Source organism: Helianthus annuus, chromosome 5 (assembly GCF_002127325.2).
Source record: "Helianthus annuus cultivar XRQ/B chromosome 5, HanXRQr2.0-SUNRISE, whole genome shotgun sequence".
Taxonomy (NCBI): Eukaryota; Viridiplantae; Streptophyta; class Magnoliopsida; order Asterales; family Asteraceae; genus Helianthus; species Helianthus annuus.
In genome coordinates, this window is record NC_035437.2 from 163,082,013 (window position 1) to 163,103,977 (window position 21,965).

The following is a 21,965-nucleotide window of genomic DNA, read 5'->3' on the forward strand; positions in this document are numbered from 1 at the left end:
ACTTGAAAAGCCTTGGGGAGAAAGGCTTGCAGAATATTGTCTAACACGATCACTATCACCTGAACTTAGGTTGTCTTCTAGACACACATGTCCATTTACAGGTGCGTACTAGCTACAAGTATCGTACATGGATGAATCCATGCCCATGATCAAAAAGTCCCTTCAAGACAAAAGTCTCGAATATCCATCTTCGGATGGGTGCACCCTACTTCAAAGCCACAAGATTTTGATCACATCAAAGCCAAATAGTGACATCTGACACCAAAAGGTGACGAATTATGAATCTAGTAGAACGTAATCAAGACCGCGCCATACTAGACTGTGGTGCTTGTAAAGGGTACTCATATTAGACTTTACCCAACAGGCAGTGGCCTAACTCATATTAGCCTACTAGAAGTAGCCTTAACCACCCTGTAAAAAACAATGGTATGAACAATAATATGAACAGAAATGTAACAATAACACAGATGTAGTGACAAAACGTGACAAAACTCTTATTAAACCAACCCAAAAACTTTTTCCCCCAATACCTGAGATCTTACAAACAGTAAGATCTCTCAAACAATACAAGATACAGAGATACAGGTGATGATCATCCACTGATGATCATCAATCTCAGAAATATAATCTCTCTAACAGATGAGAGAAGATACAACAACTCGAACAAACAAACAACAAACCGTAATCGCTACAGGTGAAAGTGAACAAGAGAATATGAGAGGGGTTAATAATGAATATGATCCAGACTCTTCTCTTTTATACCAACACTTTAAAATGTTACTCTTTAGTCCATGAGATATCCTGAAGATGATCACGGTCCCTCATAATTTTCACACAGGCCCTCAGACTTTCCAGTTTCCTCAACCTGTTATAATAACAATTAAAACAACCGTAACAAACACATTAACATATGAGCCCAAACTTCTCACAAGCCCAATGACAAATCCAGGCTAATAAAGCCCAATAAATAAAACATATGAATGAGACATTACTTCTCTTCTTTTAACACACCCTCTACATGAAAGAACTTTTACCACTCTCTGCAAGGGGTTCCTCTATAATTAAACCATATCTTCTACACATTCCTCCAATATTCTTCTACACATCATATACATACATGTTAAAATATTTTTTGACTCATCCTTAATATATCTTAGTTAACTTGATCGTCGAATGGTGGTTCTAATGGCTCGGACTCAATATCCCTTCTAATGTGTTGTTTAGGGTGTCTATATGCATGTTCCGATATCAAGAAGACGAAGCGTAACTGATACAACCATCTAGGTGACCCTGAATAGGAAAACCTCATTCTCAACGCTCCGCGCATAATCTCTTATTGGACCTTGTACCATCATAATGATTTTGCACTGAATTGTAATAAAAGTTACTATCATCTCCATCATCTCACAAAAAGAAATTATATGTTTCCACCTACTTTTCCAACCATATGTAATGTTACTTGTGCGGATGTTTATGTAACCACATAAATTTCGAGTTAGGTTTGGACATGTTTGATGCACTTTATAAACCTCTCTATGTGTTAAAGACTTTCTGCTGTACTTATTGGTATTGAGTTTTATAAACAATTTCCCCATAGATTATTTATTTAGAGTACTTTTTAGTAGGTAAAAATAGAGCGAATTACAAATTGCATCCTTTCTATATATACCCACTTGCACAGCTCGGGGTTTTTCATTTTTATTACTTACATTTGACGTCCTTAAAGTGAAAGGTTTCCAACACTTTACGTCTCGCCTGAAGCAACTGTAAATTGAAACAACATATTTTTTTTTCAATCAAGATGAATACACACTTTTGAAGCAATAGCACGCAAATACTTAGCACGATGAGCTCCTAAAGCCGATGCCCAATCCTTTCCATTACGTTTCAAAGCTTTGCGAGCGGCTTCCACAGCAATATCAACATCTTTTGCTGTAGCAGCTGGAATATCCCCTAAACACAAAAAAAAAAAAAAAAAAAAAAAAAAAACCGAAGTGAAGCAAGTTAACACAATACAAATAAATGAAATCAACTACGAATACGCAAAATGCTAATTTCTAGTTTATTAGATAAAGGAAACCGGAATAAACATCTAGACATAACTGAAATTGTTAAGATCTGAGGAATGCGTTAAACTCATAATATCATTCCTTCCAGGGGCGAAGGATAAGAGGGGCGGGGAGGGGCGCCCGCCCCCCCCCTGAATTTTTCGCTCAGTAGTGTTATATATGTAGTTTTCGTATAGAAAGTTGTGGGTATATACGTTTTCGCCCCCCCCCCCCCCCCCGACCGAAAAATTCAAGCTTCGCCACTGATTCCTTCTATCAATAACAACAAATATGCAAATGCGGAATTCTAGTTTTTTGAAGCCTTCCTTATAAAGGGGTGAAAACCTTCTCTACCAAAACGTGTTTTGTCTGAGCAAGCGACTTGTCAAGTGAAAACAAAACCTGGATGGGCAACCATCAAAGACAGAACGAAGAATACATTGGTACGATTTTCTTGTGCTGTTACAACAAACTCTAGAACAATAATAGTAATAAAATATAAATATAAAGAATAAAGAATATACGTGTAGAATAAATATTGATAATAATGGACCAAAGAAAATAATGGAAACATGAATTATGTTGTGTGAGTGTGACACACCCTTGGCAGGGCATGTCTAAGGCATTGAGTTGATGTGTTTATCACACGTTACTTGACACGTGCAGCCCGTAAGATTAGAACCACGATCTTCCAATGGAACCAATCCACCCACCCAATATTTACTGCCGTTCAAAAAAAAAAAAAAAAAAAAAAAAAAAAACCTAATATAATATTTACTCCCTCATCACACTTCTCGAGACGCACTTCACATCCGTCAGTGAGCTTTTCTCTCCGCCGTTGACTACCGGTCTCCGGTAACAATATCTACCGGAATTATATAAATCAAAGTTTCTTACACTTCAGTCACTCACCTGTAACCCTACGATGGCCATTCCAATTCCGTCACGCCAGTTATTCATCGACGGCGAGTGGAGAGAACCTGTTAAGAAGAATCGCATCCCTGTCATCAATCCGGCTACCGAACTCATCATCGGTATTACCTCACTTCACTCTACTCTACACACAATCTCTTTCGTCTACTGTTTTCAAAACTTCGATCGATAACGACGCCGATTAAGTTGTAGAATCTGTATTTCTGTTTAAGCGTATTTAAGTTTTCGCTTATTGATCGAAATAATAGTAAGAATGAGTTTCTGTTTATCGCGATTTTAAGATCTTAACAGTTACAGTTAAGTCTAGATGTTTATTCTGGTTTCAAGTATATGTAAAAATTAGAGATCGGCATTTTGTGTATTCGTTGTTATTGATCGAAATGAAATGATAATAGTAATAAGTTTCAGTTTAACGCATTCTTCAGAGTTCAGATCTTAACTGTTTCTGTTATGTCTAGATGTTAATTCTTTTCAGTTATCTAATAATATTGCATATTCGTTGTTATTGGTCGAATAATAACAATAATAATAAGTTTCAGGTTAATGCATTCTTCAGATCTTAACATATTCAATTATGTCCAGATGTTTATTCTGGTTTCAATCATCTAAAAAACTAGAATTCTGCATTTTGCATATTTGTTGTTATTGATCGAAGGAATGATAGTCTGAGTTTATCGCATTCTTCAGTTCGGATTTTTTTTTTTTTTTTTTTTTTGTGTGTGTTCAGGGGATATTCCAGCTGCTACAGCAGAAGATGTTGATATTGCTGTGGAAGCCGCTCGCAAAGCTCTGAAACGTAATGGAGGAAAGGATTGGGCATCGGCTTCAGGAGCTCATCGTGCTAAGTATTTGCGTGCTATTGCTTCAAAAGTGTGTATTCATCTTGATTGAAAAAATATGTTGTTTCAATTTACATTTGATCCACCGCACAGAATTATCGAAGTTAATGCTCTTCAAAATTCAAATATTAGCTTAATTTTTCGAAAATATAATATGCAGATAGTGGAGAAAAAATCTGAACTGGCAAAACTCGAAGCCATCGATTGCGGAAAACCGCTTGAAGAAGCAGCATGGGATATGGTATTTTTGTCGCAAACAAATTAAAAAACCTAAGTTTTTTTTTTATGAATTAACTATCTAATATGTATGATTTTTATCATTTAGGATGATGTAGCAGGATGTTTTGAGTACAATGCAGATCTTGCTGAAGCATTGGATAAAAAGCAAAATGCATCTGTTACTCTTCCAATGGACACATTCAAATGTCATCTTATTAGGGAACCAATTGGTGTAGTTGGGCTAATTTCCCCATGGTATACCTTCTCTCGTCCATATTATGATTGATCATCGTTTTCGACTTTTAATGTTGTGTTTTAAGTTTGTCACCATCATCTGGTTCTATTTAAATCTATAGGAATTACCCTTTGCTGATGGCTACATGGAAAGTTGCTCCCGCACTAGCAGCTGGATGTGCTGCTGTACTTAAACCATCAGAATTGGCATCTCTGTAAGTAATTGATGGATACGCGTTTTCTCCATTTCGGAAATTAGGTAATCTTGCTTGTATTAATGACATGTTTATTATCCAATTTCAGCACTTGCTTGGAGTTAGGTGAAATATGCAAAGAGGTGGGCCTTCCCCCTGGTGTTCTTAATATTTTGCCTGGATTAGGTCCAGAAGCTGGTGCATCATTGGCATCTCATCCGGATGTTGACAAGGTCTAGTTCTCGGTTATTTTTCATCTGATTCGTTAGCGGTTAGAGATTCTATTCTAATAAATCATAATGGTGTTCCCAAAATGGTATGATTCTTTTACAGATTGCATTTACTGGAAGCAGTGTCACTGGAAGCAAAGTTATGACTGCTGCAGCGCAGAATCTTAAGGTAGTATTCATTGTCATTCAGCATCTGTTTCAATTCAGTTTTTAGTGAGAATGTGAAGAAGAAGAACGAAGAAATAACATTGGTTATATGAACGGAAACCATGGATCCATTTTTGACTGAAATCATGTGGTCTTTAAGTCTTTTGGTTAAACTTAGATTTTGTTCTTACTATATATTATCTTCGTACTTTGTTCTTTGGCAGCCCGTTACCCTTGAACTTGGTGGAAAAAGTCCAATAGTGATATTTAATGATGTTGACATTGATAAAGGTTTGTTCCTTCTTTATTTAAATAGAATAGAATAAATGAGATATTATCTTAATCATTTGTTTATGTTGTAAAGATTTCTTTTTTTTTTTTTTTTGCTTAATATTCATTCAAACAGCTGTTGAGTGGACCCTCTTTGGTTGCTTCTGGACAAATGGTCAAATATGCAGTGCTACATCTCGCCTTCTAGTGCATGTAAGTTGATGACGAGATGTTATTATTGTACGGGTCAAAAGTCAAAACAGGCTAGGTCTGTTCGTGCTCACCTGAAAACACCTTTTTGTCCATTTAAACTTCTTCTTGAGGTGATTTATATGAAAAAAATAATATTTTGGAAAAAAAATAATAATAATGTGTTCATTATGATAACAAAAACAATATTATTATAAATCATAATCTGAGTCTTTGTATAAAATGATTTAGAGGTTGTTTACATTAAATTTGTATCATTTGACCTGTTTGAAATAAAACACAATCCATTCACTAGTAAATGGGTCAAAGTTACACCTCTTATAACTATATCATACTACCAGATATATGGTGGAATAAAATAGTTTTAATCTGTTACAGGAAAGTATTGCTGACGAGTTTGTAGACAAGCTCGTTAAGTGGACTAAAAACATCAAGATTTCAGACCCCTTGGAGGAAGGTTGTAGGCTCGGCCCTATAGTTAGTGGCGGTCAGGTAATAAATGGATCACCGAAACATATTTAAAGTCATGTTAATATAATGTCAAGTGTCTAATGTTTAGGTTTTAACGTTTTTTTCAGTATGAAAAGGTGTTAAAATTTGTATCAACAGCCAAAAGTGAAGGCGCGACGGTTTTATGTGGAGGGGAACGTCCTCCGGTATGGAGCAACTTTTTATTTATTATCTTTATCGTCTGGGAGCATAAGATTAAAATTTAAAAGGGTATTAAATGCAGCATTTGGAAAAAGGATTTTATATCGAGCCAGCTATTATTACTAATGTCAGCACATCTATGCAAATCTGGAAAGAGGAAGTGTTTGGACCGGTGCTTTGTGTCAAAACATTTGCAACAGAAGAAGAAGCTATTGAATTAGGAAATGATACTCAGTAAGTTAACTTCATTTGGGTTTTTCCTATTTGGTTTTTGTTCTTAGCAATTTATTTTATGGTTTTTTTTTTACAGTTATGGATTGGCTGCTGCGGTGATATCTGATGATCTGGAAAGGTGTGACCGTGTATCAAAGGTAATGGAATGCTAGTATTTCCATTTGTTCACATGTAGAATTACAAAAATAAACTGGCCAACCTGTGAGGTCGAGCCGAACATGACCCGTTTACCTACATGTGTCTGTGGGTCAGAACCAGTTTAAACTAAACCCAAACCAGGGATCTTGTGTTATCTTTGTGTCGTGTTTTCTTGCGTGTCGAATTCACACCCATAATTTATTTGGTCATTTTGCAGGCTTTGGATGTAGGATGCGTCTGGGTGAACTGCTCACAGCCATGCTTCTGTCAAGCTCCATGGGGAGGAAAAAAGCGTAGCGGTTTTGGTCGTGAGCTAGGAGAATGGTGATTAAAGAACTTCTAATTATATACAACTAATATGTAACTTCACATTGTCTAATATATTTTGTGTATGTAATAACCCATCTGTCTCTATCTTTCCAGGGGTCTAGAGAACTACCAGAATGTGAAGCAGGTGACACGCTATCTTTCCGATGAAGCATGGGGTTGGTATAAGCCTCCATCTCAATAAGCTATATGAGCTTGGCAACAAACCATGGTATTGGTAATAATTATATAAATAAAAAGCCAGTTTACCATAATAAGGAGGAAGAAGGTGAACCGATATTTGGATACAACCTTCTAAGTTATACGCAACATGCCACGGGCATATTCGACATTAGGTCGTATTGTGAAAAATCTGTTGTATTTTTTTCCTCTGTTGTATGTTTTTTGCCGTAATCAACCACTTGACAGATTGATTTGAAATGGATAATGAGGTTTGTGTGTTGAATTTGTCTTAATAATTATTATAACAATTACCTGTGGGGCTGTCTAACTCTTTTTTGGACGGCTAGATTACCCGTTTGGGCCTTTGGCCTTTGATCACCCAGGTCACGAGTAGGAATCCCGCGGTTGGCATATTATTGTCAGTTTGAACTGGTGCCACAGTTCGCCCCCTGCAAGATTCGACCCTGAGACCTCCCAGACAGGAACCCCGTATAAGTGAGTAAACATTCCCACCTCTCCCCAAACCAATTGGTTAGCGTATCATTGGCAACTCTTACTTTGGAAATAAAATTAAAGTAAAATTTGAAACTTCTTTTAAAATAAAAAAGTTAACGTAACTATTGTCTTCATTTATCATTTATCATTGGGGTTGGTGTCCCAATGGCAGAGAGAAGCGTCTAAGGTTTGGAGGTCACATGTTCAAGTAGATTTGGATAAATTGCCTCAACAAAAAAACCAAATCAAAGAATAAAGGCAAAACCACTTCTTCAACTATCAATCATGCAAAGATTTAATTGATGGAAGCCCTTCTAGTGTAAATGATGCGGATAGATCCAACCTCCTTATTTATCTCTTAATTTATTTAAATTTAATATTTTATCTTACTTAGTTTCCTTTTGAATTACAATTCCTATCATATAAATAGGATGTCTAGGGTTTATGTTTGAGTCAGTTTTTGATTGAATTTTAATAGAAAAGAACGTTGTTCTTGAACCTTTCGGTTCGCTTATCGTTTTTGATTAATCGATTGTTCTTGAGCCATTTGAGTACGCTTCCGATCCGTATCATTTGGTATCAGAGCTTTTGGTTTTCAAATGGCTCTACGTGGAAAAGAAGAAACTTTCGTTCGTAGATTCGCCGCCGGAGACAACGACGGAGTTCCTTTTAATCCGCGAGGATATGGTGATCATTCTCGTAGATTCGCCGCCCGAGGCAACGAGATTGTGGACCATGAAAACTTTTGTGAATCATGTGATGGTTATCATCCCCGTAGATTCGCCGCCCGAGGCAACGAGGATCCTGACCTTATCTATGATTCTTTTCCCGTATTTGATGAGTATGAGGATGATGTGTGGTATGCTTGGGCAACCGGTGGTTCATATCGTTGTGGTTTCGATGAAGCCGTGAGATTGAATGAGAATTCCTTGAGTCCGAAGATCGCAGATGGGTCGACTAAGAGAGGTGATCTGGTGGCTATGGAAATTCCACATATTGAGCCGAAAATCATGGGAAAGTTGGATGATTATTCGCTAAACAAGCAACCTGGTTATATGAAAATTCAAAATAAAGAAATGATTCTACTTGGGCCCTCAATTAATAACAATAGATTAGTGGATTGTGGTGTCCCAACAACAATGAAAGATCCATACAAGGCTGCCAACATTGTTGTTTTTTCTACAGGTCCGAATGCAATAACAAAGGCCCAAGTCTTGCAAATTAAATCTAAAATGTTCCCTGATTTGGGTTCTAAAATACAATTCGGTACGATTCCTCATATCCATGGTTTACAACTACGTGGTCATCTAGTTAGAACGGATCTATTTAAGCTGGTCAAATTAAATATGAACGAGGTACAACTTGATGTTCCTTTTGATCCGGGTGGCTTTGGTTCGAAGACAAAACTCGAGGATGAGTTTTTTTTGAAGACGGGGAGAATGATGCGGATAGATCCAACCTCCTTATTTATCTCTTAATTTATTTAAATTTAATATTTTATCTTACTTAGTTTCCTTTTGAATTACAATTCCTATCATATAAATAGGATGTCTAGGGTTTATGTTTGAGTCAGTTTTTGATTGAATTTTAATAGAAAAGAACGTTGTTCTTGAACCTTTCGGTTCGCTTATCGTTTTTGATTAATCGATTGTTCTTGAGCCATTTGAGTACGCTTCCGATCCGTATCAGTAAATGCCAATGTGACTTCATATAATGGGTACATGATGCAAGCATCAACGACAACAATAAGTGATCGGGCAATGACCTAGTAAAGAAGCCCACTCGTATCCTCACCATCACTTTGCTTTATTAGACCGAAGTGCACGCCTTCAAGAAAGCATATCAACAGTTTTATTAAAATTTCAGATTTTATATCTTTTTTTTTTTGAACAATTTCAAAAAAAAAATGGACCATAATAAAAGATCTACAATTGACATTCATATACGTTCGGCACTACTCTAAAGCCTAAATCAATCAGAAAGACAACAATCGACTGTCAACTCGCAAGGATGACCATTTCTAGCCATCACTTCTAATCAACTTCAACGAGGCTTTGATCTGCACTTCAACTTAGATTACTCCAACTGGATCCATTTCAGCAACTTCGGAATACCAAGATTTCCATGCATCCATGTAATGAACAAATAGATCTCTTAATGCTACAATTTCACCAAGAAGAACCATGTCAATGTTTCCATAGTTGGTCAACTATAAGTCAGCACATATGATCCGAGAATCATGTAAACCATGCAAAGCTCAAAACATACCTTGATTGTGATACTTCGGCCGATAATTGGAAGCTAGATTTTCCAAATCTTGAGTCTTGTTTACTTTGTTACTCTCACCGTCACAAGATTTAGACAGGGTCACAGGATCCGAATGACTAAACGGGCCAAGACCCTGATTTGAATTGCACCCATGAGTGCCGGGTTTGATAGGCGGGCGTTGACTCTGAAGGTCAAACAGCTTCACCTCCTGGTCACCCACCTTGCTTCTTTTGAAACAAATGTTTGTAAGTTCGGTTCCAAATGCCCTTTTTTTGGACTCTATATGAGCTACACCAGTGGCTGATCTTGTTTGACTATTTGGGTGGCTTGCCATTCCCAACCACCTAAACGCGGGCTTTCGGGTTTCTGGGTGATGGATCTGCTCATCATGCAAATAGACTGAGTGTTACAAGAGTCTAGATGTCCAAAACAAATCATACAAATACAAAGTCAAGATAAGTCAACAAGATGAGTATCCGGGATGTAGTTAACCTTCTCAATGAAGTTCATGGAAGACAAGACATTAGCAATATCATATAGGCGTCTGACTTTAGCTGCAACGATAATTCCAAACACCCGTCAGCTATAGTGTAATAAATATTATTTTAGATCAAAAATTTAAAACAATTGTTGAGAATTTTTTACTTCGGGTCAATGACGGATTCTGAGCATCTCCAAGCAATATTTTTGCAGCGTCATCAAGCGAAAGCATATCCGACTAAAAGAAATTGCACATATAAATGTAAAAAAATACTTTGTAGCATAAAGTTATAGAACTAAAAAGTAACTGAAAATTTCACTCACATTAGTACATAGGAAAAGCTTGATGAAATTCTTGGTAAGAAGCCCCAAAGATTTTTCCTTCCGATTTTCAGTTACACTACCCGATTTAAACGACCCTGAAGTTTTATGCGTCGAATCTAGATCTGATTTTTCATGTAAAGAAACACTATGGCTAGAAACTCTTTCATCTTCTTCATCATCAGAAACCTTTAAAAAATAAAAAATAAATAAAAAATAAATAAATAAAAACTAACTTCAGTTTTTTTAATTCTTCAATCAAGTCCACAATGGAATTACCATGAACTAAAATTGTAAATTCATGTAAAATTACCTTTCCAGATTTAACATCAACATGTTCATCATTATTCCTAAAACCTTCTTCCTGTAACACCATTAAACAAAATTATAAACAAATTAATTATGCAAATGAAAGTATGAAACAGTAGTAGTCACCTTTAGCTGCTCTAAAGCCTTAGGTATTGCCCCCAATCCTAACCAATGATACGTGTTTTTCGCCTTTTTCACAAGAACCTAATTAAAAAATAAACATCATAAGATCAGATCTGATAATTTCTTAAATTCAACAAACAAAACTAAAAAATGATAAACCAAGAAACAAAATCTTACGCCAACGCTTTCCAGAACATTAACAATATCATAAATCCGGCGTCTCTCAACACCTAAAATCCAAAATAACATAACACCAACCAAAACATCTTCAAAACCACAATCCAACACTTTACACAATTCTTAAAAAAAAAACAAAACATCTAAACAATTACCTAGTCTCGTTGCCGCGTCATCCAATCCAACAGTTTCAATTCCGTCCCGATTATACAAACCCAAAAAACTGCACAACCAAACATAAGTAATAGAGCAATTAGAACCAATATCTAGTTACACTACAATATTCATTCAACAGAATTGTTTAAACTTAATATATTACAAACAGATAAACATCACAAGCATACATAATAAAGCGATTAAAATGAATATCACAAACATAAGTAACACTACAATTTTCATACAATAGAATTGTTTTAACTTATTGGTCCTGGGTTCGATTCCCACATAGGGGTTTTTCCCAAATTTATTGGGTTTCCTCCTAAATTGGTGTACACGCAGCCAATAATCTCTAGATCAAATGGTGTAAGACTTGCATTTCTTTTCTGAGATGCAAGTTCAACTCCCACTTGGTGTAGAGTGAGTCATTGGTGGGCAATGAATGATAGGAGACCCAGGGAAACCTGGGTTGGATCCTTGAGCCAAACAGGTTTTACCGGTAATTTCACTATCGTGCATATGGGTGGGTGGGTTACCGGGTTTTCCCCAGAATTGGTGTTGGACTCGGGTTACTCTCGGAGTACTCCGTTTGTCCAGTGGATGTCCCGAGAATGCTCGAGATTGATTCGGATATGATCGGATCTAGTGGTCCGTCATTGATCCAAATTTGTCGTTCGAAAAAACATGTCAAACATAAGTTACGGAGGGATTAGAAACAATATCTAGTTTCACTTACTTGGAGCATAAAAGGCCGAGAGATTTCTGTTTCCGACAATAGGTGGTGGAGCCATCAGCGGAAGGTGGCGGGGACAGTAGTGACATGGGGATTGTGTGTGTGTGTTTTGAGAGAGAGAGAGATACGAGGTTGTTGGTAATGGCGGGTGAAGGGGAGGTTTAAGAGGTTGATGTTTGGGAGGGATTTGGTTTTGGTTTTTTAGGGTTTTGAAAATTTGAAATTTTTGAGAAGAAGGCTAGTTTTCTGGTTGCAGGCGGGAACTAGTTTTGATTATTTCGGTTGTTTTTTTGGGTGGACACTTTTGCCCTTTGTTTTAACGTGATTGGTGGGATGGGATCACGTGGGTTGCCGATCGTATCACGTGTCGTTTGCAAAATGCAAAGGGTGCTACTTTCTACACCCCCTATTTACTTTTTTCACCCCCCTCTTCTCACATACTTACAGGTGGGGCCTGCGTGGGACCGACAGTTTTCCTCTCACAAGGGGGGTATAATCAGGAAGGAGGGGGGGTGTGTATAGAATGAGCCAATGCAAACTTGTTGTAGCTTGCCTGTCTGTCTAGGGGTTCCGTTTGAATTTTCAAATACAAATTAGCTCGATAGTAATTTATAAAAAGGTTTGAAATTTTAAAATTACGTATTTTGCCTTTCAAAAATGTTATGTATTTATTTTTCGAAAGTAAATATAAATAGAGTATATTACGTTTTTGACCCCTGTGGTTATATCAGTTTTACTATATTGGCCCAAAATAAGATTTTTTAACAGATCTGCCCCCATGGTCCCTATAACTAACCTTTTTGGCCTCTAAATCTAACTAAACCCTAACTCAGGTTAATTTATTTGTCACATGTTCAGCACATGATGGCTAATTTAGTCATTTTACCTCTCCCCCTTTAGAATCCCCATACTGACACATAATAAAAACAAATCAAATCTCATTATATCACCCAAACCCTTGAATTCGTATCACCTTCTCCAAGAAACCCCCAAACCTCCAATGAAATTCCAGTGACCAAGCAGCTGAATAAGGATGACGATCAAGCAGTATGACAATGGTTTCAACCCTCTGGTGGGTTCGTGAGAAAAAGGAGAAGTTTGATCCTTACGAAGTGTACGGTAAGTGTTTCTAACCTCAAAAAATCATTGCTTTAAGATTATCCCAGTAATGTTCTTAAAATCTTATACTTTATCACTGATTGTTGAATGGTAATTTCTTCATTACAGGGGATTCTCCTAATATATTCACTACTAGCCTAAGACCCCGCGACTTTCGCGGGTGGCTAAACACCAACTAAACACATAAAATAATTTAAACGTAGAACCGTTAAACTTTGATTGTTAAACTTAATATTTTGAGACACTTGAACACGTAGACTACATTGGTAATTTTATTAGTAATGTTCCCATCATTGTCTAAATATTAACATCTTTAAGCCATCCATATTTTTGAATCTTGAAAGCGTCACATATACTTGTCCGTGAGTGTTCAATATCTATTCAAAGAACCTTGAAGATGTTTGAAAGTGTGTAAAGTATTTGTATTTATAGACATACTAGCCTAAGACCCCGCGACTTTCGCGGGTGGCTAAACACTAACTAAACACATAAAATAATTTAAACGTAGAACCGTTAAACTTTGATTGTTAAACCTAATATTTTGAGACACTTGAACACGTCCCAAAAGTACATCGACATAATGTTAGTTACACATTAAGTTTTTGTAAACAAAACATATATAGTAATAATTGTTCCAAAACTGTTACCACACATACGACATGCTTGGTGATATTAGTTGTTTACTTCTGACGCTATCTGTCAATAGATACATCACCTAGGGGTTCGGATTAAGAATTCGCAACGTGTTTTGATCCCTATAATATCGCAGCAAAAACTGAGCTCCATATTCCAACCCAGCCTGCAGCATTTTCCAACGTGCCGTTTCTTGCCGGATCTCTAGTGTCATTGAAAACCCGTCTTCAGTTTGAACTACCATCTCATCAAGGACAGACATATCTACATTTGCTGCAAATGCCTTTGGGAACCGCTGCATTACAGTCCGATAAAATAAACAAATTAAAAAAGTAATAAACAAAATACAAACTTCAAAGCGTTACATAATATTAAAATAAAGCTTTTAGAGCATGAAAAACTTACAAAACGAAAAGATGAACACCATGTTAGTTCGTATTGGTTGGCTTGAAGGACAACGGCCGGAATACGTGGAACGTCAACAAAGTCTGGTTCCAACACAGGATCCGCTACAATGACTGGCACATCATGTTCAACTTCTACAATGTCATCTTCCATGTCTTGATTTTCGCCGTCTAATAATAGTGTTAACTCATACTATGCGCTTAAAACGCGTAAAAGTCGGTTTGACCCGTTTCGGCTAATTTATGCAAACTAGTTACATAAGCCGATCCGAACGCGAAAAGCGCGTAACGGGTAACCAAAGGAGTCATGAACAGGTTTCCTAAGTCAATATGCCTTAAATATGTTGTGATATCAGTAGGATACCTTCCATTATGCCCAAAACGAGTTTAAGACCAATTTATGTCCCGTAGGGGTATTTCGGTCATTTTAAAGGTTATAAAAGAGGTTTAATATAAATCTGAGTTTCAGATCTGATATAATCAGTAAAAATACTTAATTTAATAAGTTATAACAGTAGGGTATTACACATATGTGAATTTTATCATTTATAACCAAACTATGCACCGAAGGGGCATTTTGGTAATTTCACATAAGGTTTAAAGGTTAAATTTGGAAATCTGGGTTTAATACTTTTGCTTACTGCTAAAGTATAAAATTTTACTCAAAATATCAGTAGGTATTAAGTTTTATATGCCAAAAATAGTTTTAACTCATACTATGCGCTTAAAACGCGTAAAAGTCGGTTTTAAGCGATTTCCGGGTTTAAATAGGAAATCTGAGTTTTTGATCAGTTGATAAAGTTCAAAATATCTTATTTATGATATAATATCAGTAGCAAAATGTTCGGGGTCAAAATGTTTTGTAAAACTCAATTTATTAGCCAAAAGGGCAAAACCGGTAATTAGCGAATCAAGCTTAGAACCCTATGTTATGCTCAGCCTAAAAATAAATAAAAATCTTCAAAATTCCCAAAATATTATTTTATATCAGTAGGTAAAAAGTTTGGTTTCAAAAATTGGGTTTAGATAGGATATATGCTAATTATGTCGTTTAATTAACAAAAAGCTTTCTAATTACGCTATTGAGCATAACTCCTAATCTAGACCTCAAATTGATGTCAAATTTTAGGGACAAGTTTATAATTCAGTAATAAAGATTATTGTCCTCTCACATTTTCAGATTTCTCGTTTTAGGGTCAAAAAGGCATAACGGTCAACATTTAGGCATTTAACGGAAACATGCATGAACTAGGATTTCTATGGAACCAAGTTGTATAACCTTGGAGGGTTATACTAACCTATAGTATGGTCCTAATGGAATCCTAAGGCATATCTAAACTAAGCTAAATCGGGTCAGAACTGAAAGTCAAAGCAAAAGTCAACTTTTGCGACTTTCGGTTCCGAACCGAGCCTATGCTTAGAATTGTCGGGTTGAACATGCTTAGACATGTTCAACTAATATTTACCAAGTCATTAAAGTGAGAAAACTGATTTTATGGTTTCTTATATTAATAGTTATGAATTCTATTTAAAACTAACCCGATTGACTTTTATTTGACCCGACAATTTAACTAAGTAAACGTGGTAATTAGGAGGTGCCCTTTTGAGGGTTTAACACCTGCCTAATTACGGTCACCTAGCCATGTTTGTTACGAACAATGTCTTAACCGTTTAAAAGTCAAAGCGTTTATCGAAAACGCTTGACTTTCGTTTATAACCGCTAAAAATTAAACTAAGCACGAAAGGACACTTACAAAGGGTCCAAGCAAGGAGGGAATTGATCTTGGATGTTCAGGTATGAAGCACAAGGGCCACAACTTAGAACAATTTAGATCAAGGTGTGAATGAGAGCAAAATCAAGTGGGGTATTTATAGGTTTTTAAGAACCGTTAGGATCGTTTCTCGTAAACCGTGATTAAATCTAAGCCCTACAAGTGTGCCCCTTGTTTTAGAAAACTATAGGTGCACTAAAACCAGCCCATAGGATCAACTATTAGAGACAAGAAGCAAAACAACAGCTGGTTTTCTGATTTTCTGGAACTGGCAAAGGTATACGGACTGTATGAGGTCCTGTATACGGTCTATAAGGACCACGTCTGATCAGCACAACTTTCATTTGTTGATAGTTTTGGCCCCTGCACTTCCAAATGTCATTTCAGACACATCTAAGGCCTGTTAAACCATTTTTAAGGCTCTACAATGAAGCCTAAGCATAGGGAACATGAAACATGCTCAAAAATATGCGTTGGGATTGAACCCTACCAGAGGAACATATAATGAAAGCCAAAACCGGATCACAACAGTGGACTCAAAATAAGCAGCTGTTTACACTTGGCTTTCCCCTTGACAGTGGTAATCTAACAGCTGATAGATCTTAAGTACTGCTCACTATAACAACTGATGAACCAAACACTGATGAAACTCTAAAGACTGCTGAAGACAAACATTGTTGCTCTATCTACTGTCGTTTCCTAAGTACTGCTGAAGACACAAGCACTGCTCATTCAAGGACTGATCACCTTTGAAGAAAGCATTGATGCTCAACATCAGTGCTCAGGCTACAACAGCAGAACGTGAAGCAGTAGTTTTCTCTTGTTATGTATTATACTTATAATCAGTTGTTAAACATCAGTAGTTTGTATAGAACAGTGTTTATAGGTTGTTAGGTTGTTAGATGTCACTATCATAGTGACGTCAGCTGAGATGCCTCAGTGGTTTGGTTTGCCTATAAATGGAGCAGTACCCTGTACTGTTACCAAGCTTGGAGTATCAGGCTGAGGGGGAGCTTAGTTCTGTAAGCATGCTTGTAATCATTTGCTTTGTAATTGAATCATTCAACTTAATTAGAAGCATTTGTTTACTAAACTATTTTCTCTCTTGATTGTGTTTACAAAGTTTGTTTTTCATTTCCGCTGCACTTAATCTTATTTTATATTCATTAATTTGTCAAATTTATACAAACAAGCACAATCATGACAGCCACAAATCCTAACAATTGGTATCAGAGCCGGACAGTCAAATTCGATCTAACAATCAATTTGACATAACAGTTCAGCTCAAAATTCATTGATACTAAGGTTGATTGTATTTAGTTGAAAAACATAGCAAAGAGAAATCATGTTCAAAATGATGAATCAGATGCTCTCTAAAACAACCAAGATGTCATAAGATTCACAAATATCAAACAACTAGTGATGTCATGCACAAATCACTCATAGTCTCCAGATCTGGAAACTTGTCTGGTAACTATGGTATGACTATCTTCATTCAAAATTGATTTCAACTGTTGTTATGGAATTTGTGATGATTTTATCATGTTTTATGCTAAAGTATGAACCTCAGATTAACAAAACTTATGTTCAGAATAAACATTAGTGTTTTGCTAACTTAGAAAGAGGGAAATAAAACTTTAGTCATGAAATCTTATGTGTTAAAAGGCAGGTTGAGAATCCTCAAAAGGACCAAATCAACTATGTCAAAACACATTAAGAAAATCTGGGGTCAAAACAGTCCAAATCATACGTAATGTGAGAATTGGTAATAAAACATGTACAAATGTGGCCAGATCTCTCAAAACATTACTGCAAAATGATTCTGGACTAAGCTTTTCTTAAATAAGATCTCCCAGTAAGTATTTCTGTACTTATGAATGAGAAGGGTAAAAAGGGAAGAAGAAAATGAACAAAACTCAAAAGTGTGTTTATCTCAAAACTTTTGAGGCCAAAAGAAAAAGAGTATAAACATAAAACACTTATGAGTCCAAAGTTGGGTAAACAATGGTCATCATGTAACTGTGTGCATTCATCAATATAGGAATTGTTCAGGTAACAATGGCATCTCTAGTGATTGACCTTAAAAGAAGAATTTACAATCAATTGACAAGAAAATGATCCTAAACAGTGGTCAAAATAACTTGAGAATGATATGATCATGAGCTTATTTGGAAAGTTACCAAATCCTTTTGATGTTATTTTCAAAATTTTTACAGAAGTTTTTCTCAGAATAAAATCAGATATATTATTTTTTATATAATTTATTTTGTACTTTTACTCATTTTTTATAGTAAAAAGTTCATCTCTGGTCAGGATGTAATTTCCTTATTTTTGTGTGAAATTACTATTCCTAAAACTGATCAAAAGGAAATGGTACACATGTCAAGGTCATGTTAAGCTCAAGTTTGTTTATCACAGATCAAAAACTGATTGCAAATTGATTTTGAACTACTGAGATACTCATGTTCTAGTTCAAATAATTAGACACAAAATGAGTAGCCTTAGTAGAAAAGTCTTCATCATCTGGGATGCTAAACCACTGTCAGGAAATAGTGAACATGTGGCAAACCTAGAACATAATTTTCTAAGAAAAACTGCTGACAAATTAAACTTGATAATCTACATCTAAAAATGTAGTTAAGAATAACATTCCTGCAGAATAACAGATGTTGGACATGATATTGAGCTTACACATGACAAAATCAATCCCCACATCTGATCAAGCAGATACTAAAATTATTTGTCAAAAGTTAAAACACTGCTGCACAAACAGTTGTTATACTAATGGTCTTCATTTTGTTTTCTACCGCTGTTTTCCCTTAACTGCTGTTGTGCCTCAACATCTGTTCTCTAAAGTCTATCCACTGCTGAAAGTCAACCTCTGTTCTCTCACTTTCATGATATGCACTGGTGTTTAAAATCAGTGTTTTTTCCACTGATATGCTATCCACTGATGTAGTAAAAGCATCCACTGATGGTAAAAATCACCCACTGCTTCATTTATTACCATTGTAACCACTAATGTTTGTTTCATTAGTGGCTCCCAAAACAACTGTCCTCCATTATTTACTTTTCCATCAGGGGTTGACACGTGGGCAGTTTTTAGCCGTCAGATCATTATAACCGCTGCCACGTCAGTATTTTCTTTTTCCCTAAATAAAACCCTGATCAAAACCCCAAACAGGGTTTCACTGTCGAATTGAATTCCAAACATTCTCTTCACAAAGCAGTTTCCCACTCATAACTCCAAAAACATTTTTCGATCTTCTTCATAAAAAATGACGAAATCAAAGTCAAAATCAAATTCAAAACCGTCTTCTTCCTCCGCTCCCACTGACGCCACTCAAATGGCCACTGAAACTGTAATAACTCTCATTAAAATCAATAATTAGAATGATAATTAGTCAATAAGAAAACCCTAATTGAGACACCCAAGTAATTCTGCACTAACCCTAAAATTTGCAGAACAATCGGAATTAGGATCAGGGCCCCTAAAACACAAGGGAGGTAAACCCTAGTGATTATTATCACCAAATTTTCGTTGTACAGATTGAAATTCATTTTAAAAGTGAGTCATGCAAGCTAGTCCCGAACCCAGCTAGCCTATATAATTAGACTGCTTCCCTTACGGACCGTAAGGGGAAATGACATACGGTCCGTAAGCATGTCCCAAAAATCACTATAAATAGCAGACATTGGCACTTGCTTTCAGAAGTTAAAACGACGTCCAAAGTTTCTGTATACGTCGAATTAGAGTTATAACACTACAATTAAACACACACTGATCACGAAGTGCTGCCGCAAAACAGGGTAATAACTCGATCGCTATTACGATTCATTTTCCGACTGATCAATATATCCAATGGATGTTTAAGTGCCGCCCACATAGGGTTATACTTTGTCGTTCGTCGTTAAATCGATGGATGTTTAAGTATTGCACTTTGTCGTTCGTTGTGAGAATTTGATCTCGTGAGTTATCGTAAATGCTGTATTGATCACTAACCTGGTTTTGTGTGCATTATTATTTAAATTAGGTTAACAAGGCTAAACCATATTCTATCCGTGTTAAATCTGCAATGTGAGTCATTCTCTTTTTATCAACTGTTTTACAATACTCCAAACTATTTTCAGAATTATAAATTACAGTGATTAAGTTTATGTAATCACCAAATTAGGTGGGCGAACCTAAAATTAAGTGATATACGTCATTCATTGGGGCAGCCAATGGTGATATGACCACAGTCACAGATCCGGTCGAGTGACAAATAATGTGGGTAGTTGGTAGATATCAGAAACATATGTAAAAACTCTTAATACTGTAAATTATAATAAACGAGTCATTTTAGTAAACTGAATGATTCACTCAGTATTTTCCGCTGACAAAACCTTTTTCAAACATGTTTCAGGTGATCTACTGTAATTCAGGAAAAAGTGCTGGGGAGCATTTCAAGCTTAAGAAAGTGGCTCATTATAAAATAGAGAAATATGTTTTCTAAAAATAAATCAGTAAAATCATGTTATTGTAAATTACCGGGATTTTATCCCGAATTGTGAAATAAAATAATCGGGAAAAGTTTTTAGCTTTACAACGATCCTGATGATAAACTTCCGCTGTTAAACTCAATTAAATAAATATCACGGGATTTCTATCCCGCGGCTCCTGAAACGGGTCAAACCGGGTCAGGGGCCGTGACAGAAATGAGGTGGTATCAGAGCCACTGAGTTAAGCTAATTAATTATTTAGAGATACTTAATTTTTCCTGATTACTATTTATGTGATTATGTGTTTTATAAACTGATTATTTGTTAGTTACAGTATGGGTAAGCAAAAGCTGCAAAATATCTATCTTAAATTAGATAGGTCAGTCTACGAAGAGGGAAGTTCATCCCAAAACAAATCTTCAAAACTCCCTACAATTCCTGAAGAAGAAATATTTGTGCGAAAAGCACAATATGAGAAACCGTTTTCTCCTAGAAAAAGGAGTATGATTATTAAGAAAAGTAAAGAGCAAATCCGAGAAAAGAGGATTAAAAGGGAAACCCAGGAATTAATCAATAAATCACCTTGGGAAGACAAGCTAGATGAGAAATGGGTAAATTTGTATATGCTAGCTATAGTAGCAGAACATGCAGATCTTTAAAAACCCTAAGTCTAGTAATAGCACTTCCCAGTAAATAAATAAATAAATCCGAGTGTATTCTTTCCTGTTATTTTGTACAAATAGTGTGCAATAAAACTTCAATGTTTATTTGTTAAACTTTGTTCCAAAGTTTTAACTTAGTATTTTTGTGCATTTTGCATATATGCTACACAGCATGAATGAGATATCTGAAGCCTTTCAGAACCTCGATCTTTACCCGGTGAATGTAGAAGTTTCCAAAGATTTCACTGGATACTTTGCTGATGTGGAACAACCTGTAGAATTCAATGCTCCACCTTTGACAAAGCCAAAACGAAAGAAAAGAAAGAATTATGTATGGGGTAGTCGTATCCGTAGGAAAAAGCCAGCCACGAAACTTCCTAAAATAAACAACCCTTTAGAAAAAGGAAAAGAAATTGTAAGCAAAGAAAATTCTAAACAGCAAGAGATGGAAACTAAAGTCAAGAAAGATTCTAGGCAAATGGAAATACAGTTTGAAGAATATTCTAAAGAAATAGAAATGGAAGTAGGACAAGGTTCTAGACCAACTCAGATAGAAATTGGAGAGAGCTCAAACCAAAATCAGGGAATAACTTTTCAGGAGGAAATAGATTTCCTATTGGCAAGCTGTGAGACTATTCAGCCTGTCAATACTAATGTTTTTACCTATCCTATTGAAAATCCACTTCCTATGAATCTTGAACCAGCAATCCCAGAACCAATAGTCCATTCCCAACCTGTAGAAATGGACGAATGGTGGACGAATGATTGGCAATTTCAAAATATTGTCAACGACCCTTATTCCTTTCTTCCACAATTCGATCCAGAACCCCTACCTAATCCACCAATGAGTAACGAAAATATGGCTGAACTTCGCCATTATGGTGAAGAATTGATGGATGCAGGAAATAGAATCAGGGAGATAGGGGGACAAATTGCCTGGAAGTATGATGAAAGGGAACTTCGTTTTTAGGACGACAAATGGCGAGAGATAGGAG

General features: G+C 36.1%; 2 protein-coding genes across 2 annotated transcripts; one reads left to right on the forward strand and one right to left on the reverse strand.

Annotated features, from left to right (window-relative positions):
• The first annotated feature begins 2,760 nt into the window (after positions 1-2,760).
• On the forward strand, positions 2,761-7,119 carry LOC110941751 (betaine aldehyde dehydrogenase, chloroplastic). The gene is made up of 15 exons (XM_022183413.2): positions 2,761-3,082; positions 3,709-3,851; positions 3,981-4,061; positions 4,146-4,294; positions 4,396-4,488; positions 4,577-4,700; positions 4,801-4,866; positions 5,069-5,135; positions 5,251-5,327; positions 5,703-5,816; positions 5,903-5,980; positions 6,058-6,209; positions 6,286-6,346; positions 6,565-6,671; positions 6,771-7,119. The coding sequence occupies exons 1-15, from the start codon at positions 2,974-2,976 to the stop codon at positions 6,856-6,858; spliced, it is 1,509 nt and encodes a 502-aa protein (XP_022039105.1). The 5' UTR covers positions 2,761-2,973; the 3' UTR covers positions 6,859-7,119.
• A 2,040-nt stretch (positions 7,120-9,159) lies between these two features.
• LOC110941750 (E2F transcription factor-like E2FE) lies at positions 9,160-12,110 on the reverse strand. The gene is made up of 10 exons (XM_022183412.2): positions 11,902-12,110; positions 11,165-11,232; positions 11,010-11,062; positions 10,836-10,913; positions 10,714-10,764; positions 10,404-10,589; positions 10,245-10,317; positions 10,092-10,153; positions 9,600-9,978; positions 9,160-9,491 (listed from the first exon to the last, which is right to left on the reverse strand). Exons 1-10 carry the CDS (start codon positions 11,985-11,987, stop codon positions 9,403-9,405), a joined length of 1,125 nt encoding a protein of 374 aa, XP_022039104.1. The 5' UTR covers positions 11,988-12,110; the 3' UTR covers positions 9,160-9,402.
• Between the last annotated feature and the right edge of the window lie 9,855 nt (positions 12,111-21,965).